Source organism: Solea solea, chromosome 8 (assembly GCF_958295425.1).
Source record: "Solea solea chromosome 8, fSolSol10.1, whole genome shotgun sequence".
NCBI classification, from domain to species: domain Eukaryota; kingdom Metazoa; phylum Chordata; class Actinopteri; order Pleuronectiformes; family Soleidae; genus Solea; species Solea solea.
Genome location: NC_081141.1, coordinates 26,534,365 through 26,543,880, shown reverse-complemented (window position 1 = coordinate 26,543,880; position 9,516 = coordinate 26,534,365). Strand labels below are relative to the sequence as shown.

At 37.4% G+C, this 9,516-nt stretch overlaps 1 protein-coding gene across 1 annotated transcript; it reads right to left on the bottom strand.

Annotated features, from left to right (window-relative positions):
- Positions 1 to 2,640: 2,640 nt before the first annotated feature.
- On the bottom strand, positions 2,641 to 8,098 carry nkx6.3 (NK6 homeobox 3). Its single transcript, XM_058636731.1, has 3 exons — positions 7,350 to 8,098; positions 5,242 to 5,411; positions 2,641 to 3,587 (listed from the first exon to the last, which is right to left on the bottom strand). The coding sequence occupies exons 1-3, from the start codon at positions 7,762 to 7,764 to the stop codon at positions 3,366 to 3,368; spliced, it is 807 nt and encodes a 268-aa protein (XP_058492714.1). The 5' UTR covers positions 7,765 to 8,098; the 3' UTR covers positions 2,641 to 3,365.
- Positions 8,099 to 9,516: the final 1,418 nt, after the last annotated feature.

The following is a 9,516-nucleotide window of genomic DNA, read 5'->3' as shown; positions in this document are numbered from 1 at the left end:
AATTAGTTCATAAAAACAGGTTTTTTGTTGCTAAGATAAATCTCCACGTCAGTTTGTCGTTTTTTTCCTCCCTCGTTCAGAGAGATCTGGTCACACACGTTTATGGTTTTTAGGGTTTTGAGTTTCTCTTCCTCCATTTTCACGTTATTTCATTTGCCAAAAGAGTTTTTCTGTCGTTGTGTGTTTACGTGTCACTGAAGTTCAGGAGTTTGGATTTTTTTTATGAACCTCGTCTTCACTTAGACATGACAAAATCCTGCTTAAATCGAGTAAACCAGGGTTTCTCACTCCTGGTCCTGATCCTGGTCCTGGTCCTGGTCACACACAGTCCCTGCTCTAACAAACCAGATTCAGATTTTTCAATTCAGGTGTTAGAGCAGGAGAAGGATTGAGAAACACACACACACACACACACACGTTTCTGGTCTTATTTTGGTCGTTAGTATCTTCATACTGTAGCACCACTGCTGTGTTTTACTGTCATTATAATGTTTATTATGAGTTAGATTTTTTTGTTTTTGTTCTGTGGGTCTATGTGGGCTTTATTTGACATAGAAAAGTAAAAAAAAACATTTTAGGTTTTTAATGTGAGAGGTGTTTTATTTTGAAAAGCTTGGTGGTACAGTTTTTCTTTTGTGCATAAATTTCACAGAAAAATATTGTTCTTTTTTGGCTCTGTCAGTTACTGTTGTGCTAAATCTCACCCTAACAAGATTAAACATTCAGACTGTGTGTAGATTGAGCACAGATTATAATCTCAGGAGCTCATTATTTTTGTTTTTATCGACATGGTTTTCGTGGGAGTGGAGTTGATTGTAAGGCCAGTATTTTACCTTCAGATGAACTCAACACTACATTCATTCATTCATTCATTCATTCATTTTGTAAATAAAATATTACACTCATAAAAACTGTTCTGTCACTTTTTATTGACTTATAAACATCCACAGTTTCGTTGTGTCTCAGTGAATTTAGGATCTGGACCACAAACCGACAAGAAACCATATATTTGACCTTGAAAAGGGGGTGGGGTGGCTCAGTGGTTAAGTCCGGTACCCTGTGTGCAAAAGACTTCAAGGTCGCAAGTTCAATTCCACCCCTGGCAGGTTGTACTCAATTCCCTTGTAAGTCGCTTTGGATAAAAGCATCTGCTAAATGACATGTAATGTAATGAAAATGTAACTTATCATCAAGATAATTCACATATAAGTGATTTATAACTGATGATAAATGAACTCTCAGGCTGCTCTAACTCTAACTCATGGCGTTTGTTAGTGAAGTGACTTCCTCTCGTTTCTCAGTGCTCGTGCTTATTTTTTTTTTGGGGCAGAAGAAGAAAAACGAGGAGGAAAAAAAATGAAATCTGCGTCTCCTGTGAAGACGGAACGAGCCGCTCACACCCACCGTCTGCAAGAGCCGATCCGTCAACTCTAACTTTCATTACATTTCACTTTCGACTTCAAGTAAATCCACATTTTAAAAGATCGCGAAAAACGGACTCTGGGGAAAATATTTAATTTTGAATATTTGTTTATTTATCACGTTTGCTGAAAGGGAAAAAAAAGGTGTTTTTTTCTTCTTCTCCTCCTCTGACGTCAGAACAGATGGAGTCAAACTCTCTGAGCTTCAGCCATGAATGAGCTTCTCTGCTGTTATTGATTTTACGTCGGCCGATGCCGAGCGGCCCGCGCTGCCTCATTGTCTTCAATTAATCCAAACCACACTGGTAAATGACTGCAGCTTTGACCTGTGACCTTTGCACCAACGGTCACTCCACGACTAAAACATGTTTGTTTGTTTTCTGTCTCATCCTACGCGGAATTATAAGACTTTATATTTTATATACTTTACAACTTTTACAGAAATCAACATATTTGATTTATTTCCTTCTTCACTTTATTTTTTGTGTTTTTTTTTTAAATTTTGACTTTTTTTGAAGTGTATGCCTTAATTAATCCATTTGTTCATTAATTAAGTCATTCATTCATTCATTCAAAGTAAACTGGTTTGAGATTTGACAAAGCTTCTTTGACCGAAAACCTGCATTTAAAGATTATTTTTCCACAGATTAAATGTGCAGATTTTTACATCAATGATGTTTTATTTTCACATTATTTATATTTAAATCTTTCTTTATTTTATTGAGAACTGAAAAAGTATATGTTGATAAACTGGAAAAACAGTCTTTAAACTTTACTCACGATTAAAAAAAAAATAAAAAAAAATCCCAAACCAAATGAGCTGTTTTAAAAAAAGAAGACACATGAAACAATGTCATTTTAGTGTTTTATTTCTTTCTTTATTTATCAGGATTATTATGATCAATATCATCATGCAGTTTTTTTGGCATCTTTTTCTCATATTTTTTTTACAAAATGAATTGTGTGACATGATTCTCCCTCATGTCAGTGTCACAGTGAACACAACAGATTCTTCAGTCACTTAGAAAAGTAAACATTTGTTTGTTTGTTTGTTTCGTTGACGTCTGCTGCTCTTCCTGCTGTGAACATGCGGAACTGCACTTTAATGTCACTCCGTTTTCAACATGGATTTGAGTTTAGATTCTTATGTCGTCATGCAGGTCTGCAGGAGTGTGTGTGTGTGTGTGTGGTTCAAAACTATAATTGTGAGGACATTTTTGAAGGTTAAGTCTTGGTATTATGGTTTGGGTTAAAGCTGTAGTACGTAACTGTGATCTCAACACAAAAGTATCCAAAAAAACAACTTATATAAGTGTCATCTGGTTAATATTAATAAATAAAAATCTTAACTAATTACTGTATTATATAAACATGTTATTTGACCTTTAATTTTATTTCCCTACGTCTGTGATATATCACAATTTGTGTTCTGGCTTAAACTCAAACCACGCCTCCTTTGATCTCGTGTCGCCCGGTGACATCGCCCTGCTCTGTGTCAACACAGTAAAACACAAAGAAGCGTCAACGAATCGTTTCTCCACAAAAATCCCTAAATCCCGGCTATTCAGCAGTTTAACGTCCCACTGTCCCCGCCCACTTTTGCTCCGCTGCTGTATACACACAAATGCTCCCTCCGTCAGCTCCATAGAGTGTTTATTAAAGGAATAAAAATTACGTTTGAATGGAAGTTTATTGTAAAAAAAAGAGCTTCTAACATTCGTCTCGCTTGATTTAAAACGTTGTTAAACTTTTTCCTGAGGAGTTAAAATGGTCTCAATCACTAGTTTCAGCTCAAAAATCAACAAATGCTACGTACTGCAGCTTTATATTTGGGTTCAGGTCATGGTTACGAGTGTTTGAGGTCATGATAAAGGTTACGGGAATTATATTAATGTTACTAAATGTCCTCACAACTCTACAGAGACGTGTGTGTGTGTGTGTGTGTCAGACGTGGTGCGGCCCGAGGCGCAGCACGGAGAAAGCCCTGCGATGTTTGCGCAGCAGCAGTCGGATCTTGTCGTCGTCAGAGTCCGGGTCCAGGGGTTTGTTGTACTCCTCGTCCTCCACCTCGTTGTCGGACGCCTGTCCCGCGTGGTTCGTCTGCGTGGAGCTCGGCTCCGTCGTGCTCTTCTTCCTCCACTTGGTGCGGCGGTTCTGAAACCACACCTGAACACAACACGATGCCTTCACTGACTGTGGTTTCATCTTCACATGATCAGGCCGATCATTTTGACTCATATCCAATATTTTCAGTTCAATACGATTGTTTCGATCTGCACACGGCAAGGGCGGGGCTATACACGGGGGGGCGGGACTTTAAGAATGAGGATGAAGGAGAACTTCATAGTGTAAACAATTTTGAAGGATTATTGAAGATTATTGGAGGTAGAAAAAGGACTTTGAACAAATTAGGAGCTTCAAAAGAAGAAGAAGCAGTTGTCCAAACCATACAGTCAGAAGTATATAAGTTAAAAGTAACAAAATAAAAGAATAAAACCAGATCAGTATCACATGGTCAGGGTAAGTGTGAGGTCACTGTTCACTGCCCACCGAACATATTCTAATACTAACAACTTGTAGGTAAAATATCTTATATATTTTAAATTTAAACAGTTAAAAATGGTCTCGCCCTCATTTTTTTAACCAATCTGTCATTTTAGCACCAAGATCTCATACTGACTTCTGAATTCTCGTGTGGTTCTGTGTGATTTGGACAACTTGAAGCCCCGCCCCCGTCTTGCGCTCCTCTAAATCGATTTCTTTCTTTCATCCCTGAGGCTTTGTGCATATTACACAATGACGTCATCGACGGTGCAGCAAAATCTAAAGAAACGAAGAGTGTATATAATCTGGATTAGCCGTAAATGAGCTACGATCTCCTGCTTCAATACAATTATGACATTTAATCTGTCACCTGCGAGGACACAGTCATGTTCAGATGTGAGACACTTGGAGTTCACTCAAATCTGATCGATAAAGAAGCTGATTTGAATCAGATTGGAACGTTACATCTGATAATCTGAACAAAGCCTGAAATGTGTGATTGTGTGGTCACTGATAACGCGAGAGGAAAAACGGACTTTAGCCTCTTAAAACCTTCACCTAAGGTCTACTAAAATCTACTCCTGCTTAAAACCATAGTGCGTAGCCTTTACATCTAAAGAATGTCCATTCAATTCAAACCATTCTCAAATAAGTTCATAAAAGGCTGATTAATCCCATCGTCTGTCTCCACATCACTGTCTTTTCTGACCAAGGAAAAGCAGGAGGGAAAGACAGAGGACTGAAACTGTGAAGACGCGTCACAAAAAGTCTCAGAAGTGAATTCTACTGCAAAGATATTCTGCAGTTAAGCAGAATAAATGTTTATTACATGATGATGGTGATGGTGGTGCAGGATTATCCAGGCCTATGTCATATAGAAGCACCACAATTCTTCAAGAAGGGTCAGAAAAGAACCACAAATGGTGCTTTAAGTCTACAAATCTTTAAAAAAAAAAAAGCTTTGCTGAACCAGTCACTCTACTGCACCAAAGTAGCACCAATGTTTATCCACCGCTGCCTCCATCGGTGCGTTCAAATTTGTTGAAAAATGAATTATTCAGGTTTCTACAAATTTTTATAATAATAATAATAATAATAATGTAATAATAATCATAATAACAATAATAATAATAATAATAATAACGTCGTAGACATTAACACAGAAGACTGAGGACGTAGTGTCTCAGTCACTAAATTCATTCCCATTAAATCTCAAACCCCGTCTTTATATTAATACTTATTTTCATCAATCATTCTGTAAAAGTCCAGTTTTTACCTTCACTTGTGACTCGGTCATTCCCAGAGAATAAGCCAGTCTCGCTCGCTCGGGTCCGGCCAAGTATTTGGTTTGTTCAAACGTTTTCTCCAGAGCAAAGATCTGATGTCCACTGAACGTCGGTCTGGTGTGTTTCTTTCTGCCCGACATATCTGCCAGAGGACCACCACCTGGAAAACAAATCAAATCAAATCACATACAAATAATGGATTGAACCACTGAAAAAAGGGAGAAATGTTCATTTCAACTCCGATTTATTTGCTCGACGTTCAAAAATCTCATCGTATTTGTTATTTATACGCTGAATATCAATAAAATATATTTGTTTACGGATGTTTCCTATCATAATATAATAATAATGACCACAGTTTTATGCAACTTGATATCCCTGATTGATTTTTAATAATCAACCATACATTGATCTTCAAACACCTACCCAGCTTTTATGTTTTTGTATAAGATCAGACTGCGATGATAAATCCATACACTTATGTCAGTCAATGGCGTTTATCAAAAAACATTTTCATCATCATCTAATTGTTTATTTTGAATTATTAAGTATTAACACATTTTCTAAATTTCAGCTTCTTAAATGTGAATATTTTTTAAATCAGATATTTTCTATTTACCATTTTCTTCATTTTTAACCAAATTACAAATCAATAAATCCAGAAAATAAATAGATTGATCTATTTTAAGGAGCAGCCGCGGTTGTTACAATATAAATATTATTTAGTGAACTGTAAAAAAAAAAAGTTTTAATAATGTATTAAAACTTTGCTTTAAAGTGTAAACTATAGTCCTGATACATTCATGACAATAATTTTTAATAATTTAATAATTACTTTGTTGCTTTTTTTGCTCCTGTTTTTGTCTTTTTATCACAGCTTTTACTTTATGTACTTGTTTTTTCTGTGAAGTGTCTTGAAAGATGCTTATAGATGTGTTATTATTATCATTATTATGTTTTATTGACATTGATTTATTGATATCTGGCTTATGTTTAAGGCTCAGTGCTGCTTTGTCCTTTTTAAAATAAATTCTGGAAAGTTCTTTAAGCTTAAAATCTGCCATATACAAAATATTATTAGTATAATTATTAATAAGTTATTTTCTGTGGCATTTGCTATTTCCTGCAATTTTAATTGAATTTTTTTCCTCATATTTTTCTATTGTAAATTATTGCATTACATTTCATTATTATTGTCGTTTTTATTTATTTCTTTTTCCTTTTCGATTTCTCAAAAACTCAAATGTGTTAATTTAGCTTCTTTTTTTTCTAACACCTGATATTTGCAACAACAATTGGAACAACTAAAATTATTGTTGTGTTAACGTAACCTTTATTCTTCCCGCTGCCTCCAATCCTCCAATTACTAAAGGAATAATGCAGTGAAAACCAGCAACGTGTCAAATATCTTGTGTTTGTTTTTAAAATGTAGACTTATATAGTAATTAATATATTATATATGTTGCCTTTTGCATGATTGCATCCAGTTCAATTCAGATAAACTATTCTTTTATATTCTGTTCTATTCTAGAGCTGCAATAAACAAACTACTTTGATAATCTCTTAAAGGTTCTTTGTAATTTTCCCCCAGCTTCTTATGTGAATATTTTCAAGGTCCTTTACTCCATATATATATGAGGAAAAAAATGGTTAAAAAGTAAATATTTTTGTTTTTTGGACAAAATAAGACATTTGAGAAAAAAACACTAACTGACTTATTTCAAAATTTTATGGCATTTTATGAAACAAATTACACGATTATGTAAATAATCACGAGTTGTAGCCCTGTTCTAATCTATTCTATTCTAACCCAATCTAATCTAATCTGTTCTATTCTATTCTATTCTATTCTATTCTATTCTATTCTATTCTATACTAATCTAATCTAATCTATTCTATTCTATTCTATTCTATTCTATTCTATTCTATTCTATTCTATTCTATTCTATTCTATTCTATTCTAACCTAATCTAATCTAACCTACCCTACCCATCCCTACCCTTACCTAACCTAACCTAACCTAAACTAACCTAACCTAATCTAATCTAATCTCTTGTGTTGTGTTGTGTGGGGTCAAACGTGGCTCCCTGACACTCACTGTTACACTGTTGCCTCCCTGCTCTCCAGTCACAGCCGCTCTCTGCCCAGCAGCTCACGCTGCGACTCTTCATGGGACACTCGGCGGCGCCGGGCTTGGAGAAGCCGCCCAGCGAGGAGTTGTAGTCTCGGTTGTAGTACACGGACGTGCCGGTGACGGCCGGGCTGAAGCCGCCCATGGTGGAGTATCCGGACAGCAGGGTGGTGGTGCCCGTGGAGCCCATGCCCATCATGGAGCGACTCAGGATGTCGCTGATGCCGTGCGGCGTCCCCGCCTGCAGCTGGCTGTTCAGGCCCGGGCTGAGCTTGTAGAAGGAGTTGGGCACCGAGTACTGACACACCGGTGCCTTTAGGTCCGAGGGGAACTGGTTCAGGCCGTTGTTGAACAGGAAGGATCCCTGGATGTTTGGATCCATGGGGGAACGTTTGTATCTCAGTGAAACATCCAGTAAGGTCCACGCAAAGGAGGAGACCTGAGCTGGGCCTCACGATGGAGTTCTCTGGAGCCTGGGGTCACACCCACTCTTCCCAGGTTCTCAAATGAAAATCAAAGCAATTATAGCAAATCGAACAGAGTCTGAGATGTTACCACACAAACTCTTCACCTCTGCCTCTCGCCTCTCCTCAGCCACAGTGTGGCACCTGATATCTCCATATCTGAGGTTCTGGAGGTTCTGGACGAGGCTCCTGAGTTTAACGTTTCACCTAAAGACACATCCCTCCTGTGGACTCTGTCTCGCGCGCTCTCTCCTCAGAAATCCTAAATGAGTGTGGAAATGGAGTGACACCTTGATAAAGACGGTCCACATTAGAATGCGGCCTGGGATTGGCCCGAGTCTCACATCCTTCCATTGGCTCCTCGGTGAAAGCCAAGCCTTTTATTGGAAGGGCAGCAGATTAATAGTGATTTGAACAGGTGGAGAGGGAACGAGTTGATTCTTTGATGGCCTGCCATGTCTGACCAAGAGCGGTGGAGCGGAGGAGGTGGAGGAGGAGGAGGAGGAGGAGGTGGTGGTTCTGTCCCTCTGCTTTAATACTGAAGGAAAATATAGATTTTAAACAAAGAAAATGATAAAAATGTCTTTGTTTAAATGAACGTAATCTAACCCAATCACAATCCATATGCATGCATGTAACAGTTAAACGTCCAGTGTGTTTGTATAAGTGAAGAATTACTGGGTTTGGTTTTTTAACCTTAAAATTAGCCTCTTTTTTTAAGATATCAAACAAAGTCTACCATCTTGTAGCGTTTGTTTTTACAGCAGCTCAAATGCAGAAACCAACCACAGTGTGCTTGTTTCAGTTTGGAGCGGAAGCTTAATCCCACCCCGGATTTAGGATTTTCTAAAAATCTTTTCAACTATTTAAACCTGGAAATGGGGGAACAAAGCGGTACAAGGGGGTACGACAAGGAACCAAAAGTGTTTATTTTGACAAAACTGAATGAATAAAAAGTAAATAAGAATTCAAGATTTAGGAATAAAAATTTAAACTTTAATTTAATCCAGCATCGAACGTATTAAAATGGTCTATGTATATGATATATATATATATATATATATACATATATATATATATACATATATATATATATGTATATATATATATATATGTATATACATATATAATTTTATTGATTGGGAACATTCGTCTTTACTGCATCACTGCCACCAGTTGTTAACGTGTAGAATTACATTCATCTGTCATCTCTGTTTAGTTGAAACTTCAGGGGCCAATCCGATTTCAGACAGGGCTGGTGCCGCACTAGCCCCGCCCTCTAGATCTGTGTTTATATCAGCACTTTTTCTCGGCTCTCTGACCACTCACAGCTGCTTCACATGACCGTTTTTGCCGTTCACAGATTTGTGTTTTCCTGTTTGAAGTTGTTCTGCTTTACTCGCCCAATGTTGTCGTAGTGTTTGACATAAAACCAAGCACTTCCTGTGTGCAGCGTGGACATGTTGTCGGGCAACATGAGATCGAGCAGCACAGAGAGAAAAATGTATGACTTGTTAACTGGACTGTATTAGTTGTTTTGCTTTTCCATCAGTGATAGTACCTGGTGTGTTTTTTAGTACCTGCTCTAGTACCTGAGCCTAGGAATCTAGGTACACTACCTACCTATGTACCTACCTACCTACCTAGATTCCTACCTACCTATCTACTTA

Excerpts from the sequence above, each read along its gene's own strand:
- nkx6.3 (XM_058636731.1), bottom strand. The coding sequence starts at position 7,764 with ATGGATCCAAACATCCAGGGATCCTTCCTGTTCAACAACGGCCTGAAC. Across the intron at positions 5,412-7,349 it reads AGGGAGGCAACAGTGTAACA|GTGGTGGTCCTCTGGCAGAT; the intron begins GTGAGTGTCAGG and ends TTTGTTTTCCAG. Across the intron at positions 3,588-5,241 it reads TGACCGAGTCACAAGTGAAG|GTGTGGTTTCAGAACCGCCG; the intron begins GTAAAAACTGGA and ends TGTTGTGTTCAG.